The sequence below is a fragment of the Python bivittatus genome, unplaced genomic scaffold, assembly GCF_059951505.1.
Source record: "Python bivittatus isolate LINGU-HERP-01145 unplaced genomic scaffold, Pbiv_v1 ctg000690_np1212, whole genome shotgun sequence".
Taxonomy (NCBI): Eukaryota; Metazoa; Chordata; class Lepidosauria; order Squamata; family Pythonidae; genus Python; species Python bivittatus.
This window is the reverse complement of record NW_028277096.1, coordinates 8189929-8207586: the sequence shown is the minus strand read 5'-3', so window position 1 is coordinate 8207586 and position 17658 is coordinate 8189929. Positions and strand designations below refer to the sequence as shown.

The 17658-nt window shown below is 38.8% G+C and overlaps 1 protein-coding gene across 2 annotated transcripts in view; it reads right to left on the bottom strand.

Moving 5' to 3' along the window:
- Positions 1 to 1265: 1265 nt before the first annotated feature.
- RABGEF1 (RAB guanine nucleotide exchange factor 1) overlaps positions 1266 to 17658 on the bottom strand; it is a 38496-nt gene continuing 22103 nt past the window's right edge. Inside the window, exons 4-9 of one of the 2 annotated variants that reach the window (XM_088152234.1) lie at positions 16489 to 16655; positions 13557 to 13638; positions 12234 to 12366; positions 10206 to 10297; positions 5903 to 6159; positions 1266 to 4151 (exon numbers count right to left, since the gene is read on the bottom strand). In XM_088152234.1, the coding sequence (XP_088008360.1) occupies positions 3753 to 4151; positions 5903 to 6159; positions 10206 to 10297; positions 12234 to 12366; positions 13557 to 13638; positions 16489 to 16655 (1130 nt within the window). In that variant the 3' untranslated portion in view covers positions 1266 to 3752. The remainder of the gene's footprint in view (positions 4152 to 5902; positions 6160 to 10205; positions 10298 to 12233; positions 12367 to 13556; positions 13639 to 16488; positions 16656 to 17658) is intronic. The other variant, XM_088152235.1, reaches the window with a different exon arrangement.

Sequence of the window (17658 nt, the reverse complement as noted above, 5' to 3'; positions counted from 1 at the left end):
GACAAAGGGCCACAGAGATACTACACTCTCTGCTCTGCGAGTTCATGGTGATTTTTTTAAAAACATGAGGCTGCCTTTATTCAAGTTTGGAAACCCAGCTGGTGCAATTACTATAGCTGGTGAAATGCTATTGGGAATTAAACAGTCCATCTATGAAGCATCCAGAGGTTATAGGCGTATTTCCAAGCCCTATTTAAATCACTTGTTTTAACACTTAAAGCAGGTGGTGCACAGCCCTTATGGAGGACTGCATGCGGCTTTGAGTGACATGAGCAGCTTCAGAGCAGAGGCCAGGCCAGGATAAAACACATACTGATTTACATAAAATTAACAGTTGAGGATACTTAATATGCTTAAACCCCTGGTATTTAATAACCCCCTTGTGTCATATACAAAAATATTTTGCTCCCCAGAGCCTTTTGGGATTGTACAGATTATATACATTGCTAATAAATTAACTGACTATGGGAGGAAACCTGGAGACTGCCCCCAAGGAACTGAAGGGCCATATGTCACTTTTGCAGGTTGCAAAACCCCTTTTAAAACCTTGTTGAACAAGTTATGCCACCAGGTTTCTTGCAGAACCTTTTCCATCCATATCAGCCCTCCAGCATTTTCCCAACCACCAAGTGCAACTATTTTGGCAGGCGTGAGATAGGGGGCCTTTCCTGCAGCACCCCCAGAATTCTATAACAGTGTTCTTCAAACTTGGCAACTTTAAGATGTATGGACTTCAACTCCCAGAATTCCCCAGCCAGCAAGTTTGAAAAACACTGCCCTAGAATGTGTTACCAACAGCAGTTCTTTGAGTCCCCCAGCTAAGAAAAGAGAATCTAAGAAAATCCAAAGAGAGTCTAACTTTCCCTGAACCCAAACCTGTACTTAGCCTTTGAATGGCATGCTGAGTTCTGCAAAATAATTTATCATCTTTAAATATATAATGAAATGAATGGCAAAGAAAGGACAGCCTGACACCATCCAGGAAAATGTAACAGTGACCTTAGTTCTTTCCTCCCTATCAGATTACAGAAGCAAGAAAGGCACGTTGAATTTTGTAACTGAAAATGAAGTCCCATTTTTGCCCCCAAGAGTAAAACGGTATAATTAAAGATAACTTGATGCTACTAGCAGTTACAAGCTTTGCAGGCTTTAACAGATTTGTCAGTAAATTTGCTTGGCAAGATTTAACAGATTAGTGACTAAACTTTAAGCATCAATGATATATAAAAGATTGTAAATCAAGATTTCTGTTGACTAATAACGAGTCATGTTGTACATGGTTTATTTCTGTTGACAGCAATTTAACAGCAGTAGCTATAATAATGCCTTTTGGGAGTGAAATATATACCTGGAAACCAGAATTAGCACCTAGAGTGTCAAACAAAGAGGCCAAGAAACAAAGCTCTGAAAACTGAAGTTTCTAAAAACAGAATCTGATCAACATGGACTTTCTGCAGCCAAAGGAACAGCTTGTTTACTTCACTTCCACAAGTTTGAGGAAAGGGAAAGAACATAAATATTTAACCTTTCAAGAAACTCAGACATTATAGCTCAAAAAGTTGAAAATCAATATGCTTTTTAAAGCAGGTGGACACAGAACAGGTCACAGTCTTGGCCTGACCTTATTCCAAAAACAGATAAATAACTGTATAGTTAAAATGGTAGAAAGATGGCTCATTCAGATGTTGCCCAGAAATACAGTTTGAAATGGAATGGTTAGGAATCAACTCCAAAGTAAGTTAATTTTTTCAAACCCATGTTTGCCAGAAGTACAAATAAGACTCAGAGAGTTGAGAAGAGTTTAAGAAAAAGAGTTGGTATTTTAAAAGTGTTCTACTGTAATATAAAAACAGGTAACACTGTAAAGAGTTTTTTTTTCTTTTTCTATATAATAGAGCAATAGGCCAGATCATCTTTCCCTTGAACTGTGAAGCTTATGTGAGACTTAATGATAATCAGGATATCCAAGATCTTACACACACACAAAAGTCTCAGATATTTAAGATGACTTTAACAATTGGAGGGAGCTGCATTTAAACTATGTCATTCAGGAAAATGCTTAATATAGTTTCACACAACCCAACCTGGTCTTTCAAAGAATCCTAGCTCTGTCAAGTTAAAGTAAGCAACAGAAAAAGTATCACCCACAGACTAATCCAGTCTTCCTGAACCTGGTGCCCTCTGTATCTCCTGGACTACAACTCCATCATTCCAACATGTATATCTTCCTCAGGATAACAGCAACCTGACACATTAGGGAAAGCTGGGCTAGTTCATTCAGTCTGGCAAATTCTTGCATCCACACAGACTGACAGATCTTTGGCCAAAGAGAGAAGATTTTGACTGGCTGGATCATCACACTAGTAAAAACACTGAAAAGGCTGGAGGGGAATAAAAGGCAGTCACTCACAGTGATGTGTACCCTTCGGATGAGTTACTGGAGGGAGAGAAGGACTCTAGAGATATCACAATGGGCTTAATCTTCAGAACAGCTTTGAAAGAATTGGGAAAGCGATGGACCTCTTGAAGTAGTCAGCTATTCCAGCCATCATAGCAATGAAGACAAATCCTGGGAGCTGTAGTTCAGCAATATATGGAGGGCTATCGATTCCTCATTCCTACTCTGTTCAAATTCACATAAAAAATGGATGTAATCCACAAAATTAACATAAACAAGCTTACTGCCTGTAGGATTGTCCATAAATCTGTTTTCTGACAATCTATAATTGAGTGGACCAGTCCATTTAAAAATACAGTTGAAATGTGATTCAGGGAAAGCAATCATAAACTTTCTTTTCTACACCTCATTCTTTAATTTTTCCAGCACACCGTAGCCTCATGCCACACTAGCCAATTCTTTGAAGGCTATGCACAAGCACTATGAAGCAAATGAAGTTTTAAAAAACACTAAAGCACTTTTTAGAGCCCAGAGTCTTCCCTATATCGTGTGATTTTTACAACTGTTCAAACTGGCTCCAGCATTTCACACACACACCTACAGCTACCATCAATTCTGCTCTGCTCTTCAAATAGGTCTAACTATGCAGTTGCTAGAGACCAGCACAGCTAAAACAAGGGCTATACCAGACTCAAAATTCAGATAAGAAATTATAAATATTAGGAAATTACTTTAGTCGTGTTAGAATTGAGTCCAATTGTATTATTTACTACAATTTAGTGTTTCCTTGGTGTCTCCTATCCTCAATTCTAGATCAAAATTATAAGCAGAAAACTTAAGAGTGAAGAAAAAAACCAGTTTCCATTCCTTGCTAAATGTCATTGCTATTAAGACATTGCTCAACATTTCAAACCTATTTACAATCTTAAATATTTACTTTACAACATATCTCTTTCTTGAAACAGAGATTAAGAACCCTTTACACTTCTTTCTCAAACACAGCATTCTTGGCAAAGTGTGATAAGCAACTATGTTTATGGAGTGAGGACAGCACAACCATCCACCGGTTGATTTTAAAACATGTGCATGCTTGGAAGAAAACAATCCCCAAAACGTTCCTTAAAAATTATATTGAATTTTCATAAAAAAAGAAAAGAAAATTCATTTCAGGAACACAGAAATTCAGCCCTCATAGTAACCAACTCTGACTAAAATAAATATCATGGAGCACATCTACCAACAAAGAGTACCTTTAAAATGTGCCAATTTTAAATTTGTTTGATTTTTTTTCCTTAGCTCATCTGCCAAGCAGAAAAAAGCAGACAGAAGGAATATCTGAGTCCTGAAGCCACGCTCATCCAGCATAAACCTGAGGTTGTAGCGGAGGGGGTAGTTTGTCATTTTCAACATTTTCAGAGTCAATGGCTGCCAAGGCTGGGTTTGGGGCTTTAATTTCCAAGGGATACTTCTCCACAATCTCCTGGACTTCCTTGGTGATCCCATCAGTCCAATCAATAAGGTCCCTCTCAAGCTTTTTGGCCTCACTCACAATCCTCTCCTGCCTCTCATTAAGTTGTGAGAGGAGGTCAAGGTTCCTGTACATTTGGCGCATCCCCACACATACGTTGGCTGGCCAATTCTCAGGTTCTTGTTTCTTTGGAGAGGTCTGGCCAGACATATAGCGGTCAAAGTCTTCCTGGCTCAGGTTTAGGGACTGAGCATCCAACTTCTCTATGAAGGCGACAGCACAACACTGCAAAAGCAAGAGTGTTAAATCTTTCAGGTTGTACACAATCAACAGAATCTCCATTCACATGCAAACTATTTGATGTGACTCTTAAAATATGTTGTAAACCTTGATAACAGAATCTTTTGCAGGAGACAAACTAAATACTACTACTAATAATAATGATAATAATAGCAATAATAATAACATTATTAAGATTATCAAAAATTGCTCAATTCATTTGATCAGCTTCTTGTTGAGACTTACAATCTTAATTAGAAATTTACATATGCACACATAATTCCCTTTCTGAACTGCAATGTACCTTCCTGTCATATACATACAAACTTTTATTCATTTTACAACAGGTGTGTGAGTGAGTGAGTAAGAGAGAAAGTGAACATGCCTCTCCTTGACAATCATCAACCATGGAGCAATATCTGTAAACTGCCTCGAATCCATGACAATTGAAGTAGTAGATAAATCATACAAACCAACAAACAAATAAAGCGCACTATTATTTTTTGAGTTTTCTTGTCTATTTTTTTTTTTTTTTTGTCTGCGCTCAGTCATTGCTGACCCTGCAGCGACTGCTTGGATGAGTCCTTGCAGTTTTCAAGGCAATTGTTTTTTGGAAGTGGTTTGCCAGAGCCTCCTTCCTAGAGCAGAGCCCAGCTGGCGAGCGCAGGAGGCGGGGTTTCCATTGCTTCGCACCCTTTTCAGGCGCGCACGGTTTTTCGCGCTTACCAACAACTGCTCCCAACTCCTTTTTGCAAGGCACCGCCAGCATTTTTCCTCCCACCGGAGTGAGAGTCCTCATTTATCTACTCACGTGAGTTTTTGACCTGTTGGGTTGACAGGAACTGGGGAGGAAACAGGAGCTCACCCTGTTTAACGCGAAGGCTGGACTCGAACCGCTGAAGCGTCGACCATTTCAGGCCGGCAACTTTCAGCGTCATTAAGCCGCTGCGCCACCGCGTCCCCCTTTGTCTACCTTATTCACTTCAAATTTGTACCAATCATCATGCTAAAGCTAAGTCTAGAGTAACAAAACGCAATGGCTATTTTTAAATAACGTAATATGCACAAAAAAATTAATAATATTGTGGCTTAATGTGAAGGCCTGGTTAAAAAACATGTTAATGTAATGGCTGGGTTCCTATCCCGCACTGAACAGTTAACTACGCAACTCCATTGTAGCCCAATCTAGCGCACTGTACAAACGCAACCAAAGTTTACTAGTTTTAATTGGGTTCCCATTCCTACTTGGCAAACATACCAAGAATATTGGACTAGATATTATTATTGCAGACTTCTTTTTAAAAAGAGTACATGTAGATTTTGTTTCTGGTATTTCAACAGCAAGAGCTAGAAGGTTGGTATTTTTCAATGAGTTAATATATTTATTATCTGCATTAACACAGGGTGTAAGATTCCCTTGATGTATATATACCATATAGCTTCTCCATAGTGCCTCATGACTGTAGGTTCAAGATCCAGAAAAAATACTAAGCACCTGGTGAAGCATTCTTGCTGATATGACAATGAAGGACACAAATAAGGACACTGAACCAGATGGGCCAAAAATCCAATTCTATGCAATGATAATTTCAGATGAGTTGGGTGGCCAATCAATTTAAATAAATAATGATGATGATAAGTTCAGCTCCTCTTTCACCAAGAGAGAGCATGAAATATAGGTTCTTTAACTGACAATATAGATAAAGCTCTTCTTCAAATTCCCCTAAAAAGACTGTCACGATCACAGATCTACTTACCAGGTTTGTAAAGTAATAGCCATCCTCCCCAGTCATCAGCCTGCTGGGGTTGCAGAACCGAGTAATGTACTGAATGTTGGACTGCAGGCGGGGTGGGTTGCCCTTCAGAACAATGTAGATGAGCGTGGGCAAGAAGTCATCAGCTGAAGCTGGCTCAGCCTTTGTGGTTCTGATTGCGTTAAAGATGTGCTTGCTGCAGCTAGTGATGCAGGCCAACTTGTCCCGGGGGACACGCTTCGAGTCCATTTCAATGATGTCTGCAAGTGGAAAACAATCCCAAGGATCAAAGGAGGGCTGCATTCACTGGCAGGGCTCTTTCTACTTTAGATGTCCCTTCCTCCATACTTAGAGTGTTTGCTAGGTCTTGCATGCCATCTTTCTTTTAAAGAAATAAAATTAGTAAACCTAGCACTATCAGCCAGCAGCCCTGCTGTACAGGAAAAAGAATGCAAGTTTTAATTTAATCAATCCACTGATTAGCCAGATGACCCAAAAAATGTTTTAGGCAATTTTAAATAGTTAGCTGCTTAAAAGAACGGCAGGTAACAGTGCTATGTTTGAAGAGGCATTTCTCTTATGTGTTAAAAGGAACAAGAATGCCTTCAAATGCTGCTGGCTGTAATATTATCATTTGTCCTTAAAAAATACGTCTGTCCTGACTTACAGGGAAGAAGTGGCGAACTGAAGACAGTTCCGCTAAAAGCAGAGCCAACAGCCACAGGGGAATGAAGAGCCAGCAAGTACACTGGCTCTTCGTAATTCCTGTCCAGATGAGGAGAGGACTTGAGATCACCCACAAGTGCTCCAAACAGTTGTTCCTTGCAAGGAGACTGCAAGATAGCAGTCTCCAGCGGGTTTTGACCTCCGGGAGACAAGAGAATAGCCATCTTGCTCAAACCACGGTCGGTGCCTTTAGGGACACTGGGTTCACATACTTCCTTTTCTAATCACTTTCAGAAATTGCTTGTTAACTGCTTTTCCGCTATTAGGAACTTTTGAATCAACAGGTTTTACAGCACGGGGTGAGTTTCCTTCAATCCTTAACGAAAGAAGTTTTAAATATACAGTACTGTGCAAAAGTTTTAGGCAGGTGTGAAAAAATGCTGTAAAGTAAGAATGCTTTCAAAAATATATATTGTAATTGTTTGTGTTTGCTCACTTTGCATTTTGTAAATCGATAATCAGAAGAAAAATCTAAATCAAATCAATATTTGGTGTGACTACCCTTTGGCTTCAAACCAGCATTTTTTCACACTTGCCTAAAACTTTTGCACAGTACTGTAAGTGTAAGGACTTAATTTTTTTTTCCTTTTGGAATAAACACCAAAAGGGAGATTAGAACTTTGATTTTGGAAAGTTACAAACAGACTAAGGATCCAGATGTATTTGAAATAAGATTTTGGAATTTATTATAAGAATCCATCCTGTGGGAAAATGCTTTTGTTTTGAATTTGGGTCCCAGGAGGTGGGCCTTCTCTGCCATGGCTCCCTCCTTGTGGAACGTTCTCCCCGGTTGAAGTTAGGCTCACCCCTTCCCTGCTGTTGTTTAGGAAGTCCCTCAAGACCTGATTGTGTCATCAGGCCTGGGAGTCTTTGGGAACTGAAGACATTCTTAGATGGCTCCACTGTAATTGATATTCTGCTCTCTTCGTGGGGTTTGTATATTTTAAATTTTTTGATAATATTTTCATTTTAATAATTACTTTTTATCTTTTTATAATGATTTTTTTAATCTATTTATTGTTTCATTTAATTGTTGTATGCCACCCAGAGTTGCTTTGTGTGAGATGGGTGGGTATATAAATGTGACAAATAAATAAATAAAATAAAAATTTAAATCTTTAAAAAAACATGATAGGATGAGACTTTGAAGGTTGGACACTAGAGGGAACCAGAAGGAACTAAAGATTACAACTAAAGGAGAACACTTAAATTTGACTTACTAATACAGAATGGAGCAAAATATTTTAATATTGGACATATTGAAGGATATTTTTGAACAGTGGACCCAGAAGTTACTTTTAAGTGTGTCTGCCTGTATAGATAAACTGTGTTTCAAAGATGTTACGAAAGAGGAACAAGTTTTACCTGACAAGATTGAGACTGATCTGAAAGCAGATTTAAAAATGACAAGGTACAAGAATAATATGGAAAGAGATGCTATACTGGACATACAAAAGAAACTGGCTGATGTCTTAATAATTAAAAGGATATACAAATAACAAAGAGAGTGACCTGGATAACTTTCTTATATTGGATTTACCAAAGAGACTTGATAAGTTTTGAAGAATTTTGTGAGAAGAAAAAGTGAAACAAAATCAAGTTCTATGACATTATTTGAAGGGATTAAAGATCAAGATTGTTAAAAGTAAAAGGATGGAATGTAAAGTTGCTTTATTTGATCAAGCTTAAAATAGGTATGTCATCTCTGGTAACCCTTAATGGACTTTTGCTGATCAGGACTGAACAACAAGGCTTTAAGGATTTGTTTATAGATAAAAGATGGGATACGGAAAGAAGAGATCATTTGTTGTATTTTAAGAGAAGGTGATAAGTTACTAAAATTGTTGATACTTGTTGTGATGAAGGGGGAAGTCATTTCTTTATACGTTTATTTTCTTTTTCTTTACTATATTCTTTTCTTTTTCTTTTCTATTTTTTCTTCTCTGCATTTTCTATTTTTTTCTTTTTTTTCTTTTTTTTTAGTATTAGTTTTTATCTTTGTAATTGTGATTTTTAAATAAAATTGCTATTTAAAAAAATATGTCTGTCCTGAAACTGTTTTTATAGCATGACCCTGGAGGGTGTTCAGATGATTGACAGTTAAAAGGTAGATAGGTAAAAACAATCACTGACAGCTTTAAATAATAAGCCCTCAGTTACTATATTCAGCCTTCCACACACAGGTAGTATAATATATTAACAATAATTTCTATAGTACTGGAGTAGCAAAAACTAAACATTTTAGTTCAGAGTGCTGCTGAACAACAATTTTCCAGTTGATGAGACCAAGATTGAGAGTTGCTGAGAGTTATAGATAAGCCACATCTGAATAGCCATCAATTCCTAATCCCAATTCTAGAATAAAGCCTTCTCAAGTCTCAAGCCAGAATTGGAAGGGACAGAAGGCTTGATGACTCAGATCTTTTGCCTTGTGGAAAACTATTTATTTTTCTATCTATCAAATTTATACAGCCACCCAGCTCACAAGAAGTGACTCTGAGTGGCGTAAAACAATCAAATAAAATAACAATTATATAAAAGCATTTCTAAAAATTAAAATATTATTAAAAAATGAAATATACACACCACAAGGCATGGAGAGAGCGGCTATATCAACCACAATAGTGGAGCCATCTTAGGATGTTACCGGATCTCTGGGACCCCCAAGCCTGGTGACATAACCAGGTCTTGACGGACTACCGGAACATTGACAGGATGGGGCTAACCTGACTTTGGGTTCCATAAGGCAGGCACCACAGCAGAGAAGGCCCGCCTCCTGGGACCCATCAAATTAAGTCCCTAGCAGATGGTACCCACAGCATGCCTTCTCTGCCAGATCTAATGGGACAGCCTGATGTAATCGGGGAGAGGTGGTTCCGCAGATAACCCAGCCCCATGCCATGAAGGGCTTTAAAGGTTAAAACCAGCACCCTGAATTGGACCTGGAAGCAAACTGGCAGCTAATGCAGCTCATGGAGCAGAGGTGTGACATGTGCTGTTCTAGGAGTACACATAACTGCCCATGCCACTGCATTCTGCACCAGTTGAAGCTTCCAGATATTCTTCAAGGGCAGCTCCATATAGAGCGCATTACAGTAGTCCAATCTGGAGGTGACTAGGGCATGAGTGACTATGAGCAGAGCCTCCCAATCCAGGAACAATTGATGCACAACACAGACCTGTGCAACAGCCCTCCAAGCCATGATTGCCACCTGCTCCTCGAGAAGGAGTCATGAGTCTAGAAGGACCCCCAGACTGCGCACTGGGTCTGTCATCCCAACACACATAATGCTAAGCAAAAAAGCTACAAACCACAATATAGGTTTAGCTTTTTATATGTGAACTAGCCTTATGAGAAACGTATTACCCCAGGATATACTTTGTTTCAAGTCTGAACAAGACTTGATTACTTTAACTAAAAAAAGGAATGGAGGTATCATGGGCCACACTCAGACTCTTCTTACTAGCCTTCCGTTATGAGACAAGTTTGCTCCTGGTATCGAGCTGATGATTTTTCCTACAGTGAAAAGATTCAAGATCAATAAACATCCCCCCTCCAATCCATCAGCCCTTTACATACCTGTGATAGCTTTCACAACTACATCTGAGACTTCAGGGATTTCTTCATTGACAGGAACACAAAGCATTTGTGGAGTAACCCAGTGCAAAGCTCTGCAGGGAGATTTGAAGGAGAGAGGAAAAAAATCATTATTATGAACTTTAGAAGAGATTAATATGTCAAGAGTGAAGGTAACAAAACTCTGAGCCCAGAAACTGGCATTCTGGGACAACGAAAGCAGAGAGCAAATATATTTAATTATTTAAATAATTAATCTGCCTTTATTTCTTTATTTTATTCATTATTGCATATATCCTAAACCACCTGGCTCAAGTCATATAGAGCCAGGTGGTTTTAGAGACCATAACCAATGTAATGGAAAATCCATCCTTAGGCATGATTTTAAATATTTTTGGATGCACCCAAAACCCAGTCATTTTGAAAGACAGTAGCAGACATACTTTAACTCAGTTATAGATAATAGCTGGAAAATAAAAAGAAACTATCTGGTTTATATATTTTCGTTGTCAAAAGTGGAAATCTGTATTTTGTCCTAGATCCATCTGATTCATAGAATAGTTAGGAAAAACTTTTCAATTCAGTGCCAACTTTATTGGCCTTTATAAAACCTACAAAATAAATAATTAACATTTGTGTAAACCTTTCCCCAATGTGCTCCGATCCATCTATTCACATGTAACTTTGTATTAGAGAGCTCTCTTTTTGAATGGTCCAATGACACATTCTTACAGACAAAAAGGTTTTCTGAACAGGAAAACCTAACTACAACCACACTGTTTCTTTATGTGTAACAATGCATAAAATTTGCTCCTCATAAGATCTTGTTCTTGCTCTATGCCCTGTAAATTGAAATACTGCAGTTGGCCTTAAACCTATAATACTTTTTATTTGAATCAAAGAATATATTAGCCACTGACCACCAAATCTCTTTTCTTTTTTATAGAATGTATATATTCTGTGTATGCAAACGTCCAAAAGCATTCAATCCTTAAAGAGGAACCATCTTTTGCCAAAGAGCTCTCTGTGTGCCCTAGCCACTCGCTCAGTTTGGGGCCGGACCATCGGGCACTAGCAGGCAACTAGGTCAGAGACTGAAAAAGATTACTTGGTAAACCAGGATACTGAATCTATGATCTCTAAGCATGTGCTATTCTTTTATTTTCGTCTCAAAAGTATATTTTGAAATTAAAGCATTTCATTAAAATTGATATATTGTCTAAGAGATGGCATTTAACACAGTAATGTGCCTATGTTTGCTCCCTAGAAATTAACTCCCCAAGTTCTGCACAGTGTTTTTGAATTTACTGAAGAATGTGTGGATGATTTGACTTTTAGATGTTCACAGGGAAACAAATTTATTAACTGATATTTGCCTAGGTAGGTACCTCATAGATCGCTAACTCTTTGCATATTTTTCAAAATCACAAGGAATGAAAGAATACAAAGCATTTACAGTGAAAGAAGAACTTTCAAGAAGATACAGTTCAAACTGAGTAATCCTCCAAGGTTCTTCAAGCATTGTTTTTTTAGAGAAAAGAGATCAGTGTAAAGTTCAATTGGTCCCACTGCTCTTTTTGAGAAATCTAGATTGTACTGGACCTTTAAATCCTTCAATAGGTTACAAACATTTGTTGTTTTTCATTGCTCTTTGCATGATGTATATTTAACTTTATCGCACAAAAGCTGAAGCTGCTAGTACTAGGGTAGAAGTTTTTAAAAGCTTCTTTATTAAATCCACAAATTTAATATAGGCTATTGTGATAGAATAATTGAGGACTGACATGGCCTTCCACTCAGAAAGACAATGAAGTGGAACATTAAAAAACATAGATAAGATGATCTAAAGACAGTAAAAATGATAATTTCCTGTTAGCAATAGTGCAGCTTTTAAAAGTTCAACCACTTCAAGGAGAAACCTGAGAAAGGTAAGAGAAAAGCCTGCTACAGCCAGAATCAGCTAGGTACAAGTAGGTAACAAATGTTAAGGAGCCTGTATCTAATAGAGAGACCATAGTCCTAAAGCCACACCTGATTCTTCTCTGGACAGCAAGATCTTTCTTCTCATCCTCTGTGGTTTCTGGGCAGAAAACGTATTTATACAAGCGGGTCATTATGTATTTCTCCACCTGATCCATCACTTTTTCCACTTTTTCAGGAGGCACTGGAAAAGACAGAGGCAAACAAACAAATCTTTATTACGGTCATAGGCCAGCACAAGGATGGTGGGGTACAGTCAATTAAAAAGCATAGAAGATACATCAGTGTCTTAAAAAAAATATTAAAAGATATAAAAGATATATGTATTAAAACAGAAAGTGTGTGTGTGTGTGTGTGTGTGTAAATAAAACAAGACTCTAAAAGAATCTAAAAGGAGTAGGAACATTAGAAAGGTGTAAGGGAGCATAAAAGGTTAGTATGTGGAAGACTATATCTATCAAATTACAGAGCACTCCAATATGGCAGACTAGGTGCTCATTAAGAGAATTCTAACACATCTGGCTTCTTTCTCACATCATCAGAGCAATTGTTTGCAAGTTCGATACAGTGCCATCTCCACACTCCTTGTACTAAAACATTACCTACAGCAACATATCATTTGAGAGCCAGTGTGGTGTAGTGGTTAAGGTGCTGGACTAGAAGCAGGGAGACCCAGGTTCCAGCCCTCCCTTAGGCATGGAAGCCAGCTAGGTGACCTTGGGCCAGTCATCCCTCTCAAAATCAAAACCCTCATTGCATCGTTCATTGATAAGCTTTGCTATAAGAACTAGGTGAGCGCAGTGTAAAACAAGCCAGCAACTAAGCAGGATAAATGCTAAGAACAACAACCTAACAGAACATTCTTCATTTTGGCTATAAGACTCCCTAGCAACATCTCCAGTGAAAGTAGGGTTCTAGTCTAGAAGCTTGTTTCTCAAAAATAAGTTTTTCTTTCCCCAGAAAAAAATAGACCTCCTGCATTGTTTGCTACCAATATCTAGATACATCTGAAAGTTCATTTGTATGATTTCCACATATTTGTTCAATCCCCTTTTAATAAGAATGCACTTTAAATTCTGAATTTGGGGACTGCTGGAAAGGGTGGGTTCAGGACCTTTGATTCCATCTGGTCTAGTCTGCACTCAAGGGTCCCGTATTCCTTTGGGGGTTGGGGGAGGATTTCTTTAATGTAAGGTAAGGACCAAAATCTGTTCTCCATTGATCTCTTCTAGAAGCAAAGGTTCCCCCGCCCCCGCCTTGTCCACCCCAAGCAGAGACATGAAAAGGTACATCTGAAATTGCACCCATAATGGGTATTACCTTCCTCCCCTCTGAGTTTTACAAATAAAATGGCAAAATGCATAAGAACAATACCTTTCCAGCGAGTTTGTAGTTTATCTGCCACATTCTGATAGAGGCTCTGAGCATATTCAGACTGTTCCTCAATACTCAGCTCCTAGAAAGAGAAATCAGTCATGAATGTGAGAATGGGTAATGCCCCAGATCTGAGACCTCCTAAAATCCAAGTACATATAATTCTGTTTTCACAGTCGTTGATATCTTGACATTGTCCATTTTGGGGCCAGTATTAAGTCCAAGGTGGCAGAACATATGGCTCCTTCTTCCACCCTGTAGCTACCTGCAGTACAATGAAGGTCCCAGTCTTACAAATAACACACTGAACTCTTCACAGAACCAGGAACCACAATGCAGACACTAGAGGCAGCATGTACTTTCCCAGATGCTTTATTTTCAGGTCAACCACTATCTTTAGTACAGTTCTCAGAGAAGATAAGAAATATTAAGATCCAGGAAGAGAGAGGTTATGTCAGGGGAAATCAGTGCTGGGGAACGACAGGAATGATTTGATCACACAAGCATTTCTCCAGAAGAATGGCACACAAAAATTCTAACCTCCAGCAACAGTTCTTTTAGTTCTTTAAATTGTAATGTTTATTTAAAAAAAAAAAAACTCTTTCCTCCTCCCAACTGAATTTTAAGATACTATAGCCTGCAGCTCCAGCTGTGGGAATTTCTAAGCTATTGATTGTAAGAAGAATTGTATATAAGTTTACCCACTTCTTCATAAATATAGCTAACATGCTACTGTATTTCCCTGAAGGGAAGATGACCCTACACACACTAGAAGAAAGATTAGAAAAAATTTTGCTCCTTGCATTTCTGTGCTGTGAATAAATCTAAGACGACTCTCCCATTTTAAAATTAAACTATTTGGGGGGAAAAAAACCTTAGTCTCCTTTCACATAAAAGCAATATACAGTGGGGCAAAAAAGTATTTAGTCAGCCACCAATTGTGCAAGTTCTCCCACTTAAAAAGATGAGAGAGGCCTGTAATTTTCATCATAGGTATACCTCAACTATGAGAGACAAAATGGGGAAAAAATTCCAGAAAATCACATTGTCTGATTTTTAAAGAATTTATTTGCAAATCATGGTGGAAAATAAGTATTTGGTCAATATCAAAAGTTCACCTCAATACTTGGTTATATATCCTTTGTTGGCAATGACAGAGATCAAACGTTTTCTGTAAGTCTTCACAAGGTTTTCACACACTGTTGCTGGTATTTTGGCCCCTTCCTCCATGCAGATCTCCTCTAGAGCAGTGATGTTTTGGGGCTGTCACTGGGCAACACAGACTTTCAATTCCTTCCAAAGGTTTTCCATGGGGTTGAGATCTGGAGACTGGCTAGGCCACTCCAGGACCTTGAAATGCTTCTTACGAAGCCACTCCTTCATTGCCCGGGCAGTGTGTTTGGGATCATTGTCATGCTGAAAGACCCAGCCACGTTTCATCTTCAATGCCCTTGCTGATGGAAGGAGGTGTTCACTCAAAATCTCACGATACATGGCCCCATTCATTCTTTCCTTTACACGGATCAGTCATCCTGGTCCCTTTGCAGAAAAACAGCCCCAAAGCATGATGTTTCCACCTCCATGCTTCACAGTAGGTATGGTGTTCTTTGGATGCAACTCAGCATTCTCTCCCCTCCAAACACGATGAGTTGAGTTTAGACCAAAACGTTCTACTTTGGTTTCATCTGACCATATGACATTCTCCCAATCCTCTTCTGGATCATCCAAATGCTCTCTAGCAAACTTCAGACGGGCCTGGACATGTACTGGCTTAAGCAGGGGGACACATCTGGCACTGCAGGATTTGAGTCCCTGGTGGCGTAGTGTGTTACTGATGGTAGCCTTTGTTACTTTGGTCCCAGCTCTCTGCAGGTCATTCACTAGGTCCCCCCGTGTGGTTCTGGGATTTTTGCTCACCGTTTTTGTGATCATTTTGACCCCACAGGGTGAGATCTTGCATGGAGCCCCAGATCGAGGGAGATTATCAGTGGTCTTGTATGTCTTCCATTTTCTAATTATTGCTCCCACAGTTGATTTCTTCACACCAAGCTGCTTGCCTATTGCAGATTCAGTCTTCCCAGCCTGGTGCAGGTCTACAATTTTGTTTCTGGTGGCCTTCGACAGCTCTTTGGTCTTGGCCATAGTGGAGCTTGGAGTGTGACTGTTTGAGGTTGTGGACAGGTGTCTTTTATACTGTTAACAAGGTCAAACAGGTGCCATTATTACAGGTAACGAGTGGAGGACAGAGGAGCCTCTTAAAGAAGTAGTTACAGGTCTGTGAGAGCCAGACATCTTGCTTGTTTGTAGGTGACCAAATACTTATTTTCCACCATGATTTGCAAATAAATTCTTTAAAAATCAGACAATGTGATTTTCTGGATTTTCCCCCCCATTTTGTCTCTCATAGTTGAGGTATACCTATGATGAAAATTACAGGCCTCTCTCATCTTTTTAAGTGGGAGAACTTGCACAATTGGTGGCTGACTAAATACTTTTTTGTCCCACTGTACTTTTCTCCTTCTTTAAATATCATGCTTGTGGATTGCTTCACAAGCAGGTCAATACTGAGGATCATTCAATTTCCTTCCCTCAATACTTATTCCTCCACTATCACCACCACTGTAGGAGGAGACCTGTATTAGTCTATGGTAGCAAAAATGAGGTCTCTGTTACATCCTTTTCCGACTAACACATTTTATTAAAAGATATAAGCTTTCATGAGGTGCAGTTCACAATAGCTTATCCCTTTTAATAAAATGTGTTTTGTTAATCAGAAAAGGGGCTAACAGACCCCTTCTCATTTTTTGTTACCATCACCATAAAAGGTGCTTGTTCCTCCCTGTGCTCTACTTCCAGAATTTGATCCTTGCAGGGAAAAACCCAAATGAGTCACCAATGCCAGCAAACCCCTCGCTCGGCAAGAATGGCTCACCCGCTTGCGATGCATCGTGTCCAGAAACAGTTTGCACTGTTTGTAGATCTCCTGGCCAGGCTTATTGTAGGGCTTGAGAAACTCAATGAAGTCCTTGGATACTCTATCCGTTTCAATGCTGACTTGCCTACTGATAGAAGGACTAGGAGCCTTGGCTTCTGGAACTTCTATGAAAAGAGGGAATAGCACAACAGTTACAAATAAAAATTACTCATTTTTTGGTCAGATGTATATTATGAGCTACAGAGGAAAAGGGGAAGCTATTTAATGGTAGAAAAAACACCCTACATGCAAAAAATGAAGGCTTATTTCCTAGCACTTGCAAGCTAAACTAGAATTGCAGGTACAGTATAAGACTTTCTCAGATGGAAACTGCAACCTCAGATGTCCTCTGCATGACAGACACAATTTATCAAGAGTCAATTTCCTCCAGGATATCGATGTTTAACTAGACCTTGTGCCTATGTCCTACCTTCTAGAAAAGTGGCTGGTAAAGCAATTAACTAACACATACTACTTATCAACCCCATTCTAAGAGGCAATATATGTAAGCTGCAACTCTTCCGTGTTATCACTGTGGCAAATCGTATCAAGTGTTTACAGAAGTAACATAAGGGACTCCATTAATCTTCTATAACTTGTAGCATTTTCTGGAAACACTGCTTCTATCTCTGCTCAAGCTGTCATAACTTTAAAAGCTACAGTTATAGGATGTGTTTTTACACCTTCTGTTTCCAACTAGGCACTTTATCTTGCTAGTTCTGTCATTTAATCGAAATGGGGCTAGAATCTTGTTAATGGGATGAAAGTTAGAACAGGGACAAGCAGCTTTTGGGGGCTAGCACACATCTTTAGAATTTTTATAGCAAATTATGGGCGCTCTCACAAAGCTGGCTATTGTAAAGGAATAGCCTAAACACAAAACATACAGAAAAGTAACTGAGTAAGGCTTTTCCCTGCTGTACTTCTCTTTTTTTTTTTCCTGGAAAGGCAGCCATACTTCCAGATAAAGCATTGAGTTGTACTCACCCAACATTGCTATTTTGTAAGAATATCTATAAGGCTTGTGTGGGGAATGCTTACAAATAAAGGGATTCTAGTAAATAAAAGCAATGTTAAAGGCTTGTGCTGTGCTTTGAAAAATGGCACTTTCTCATTTAATTTTTATTT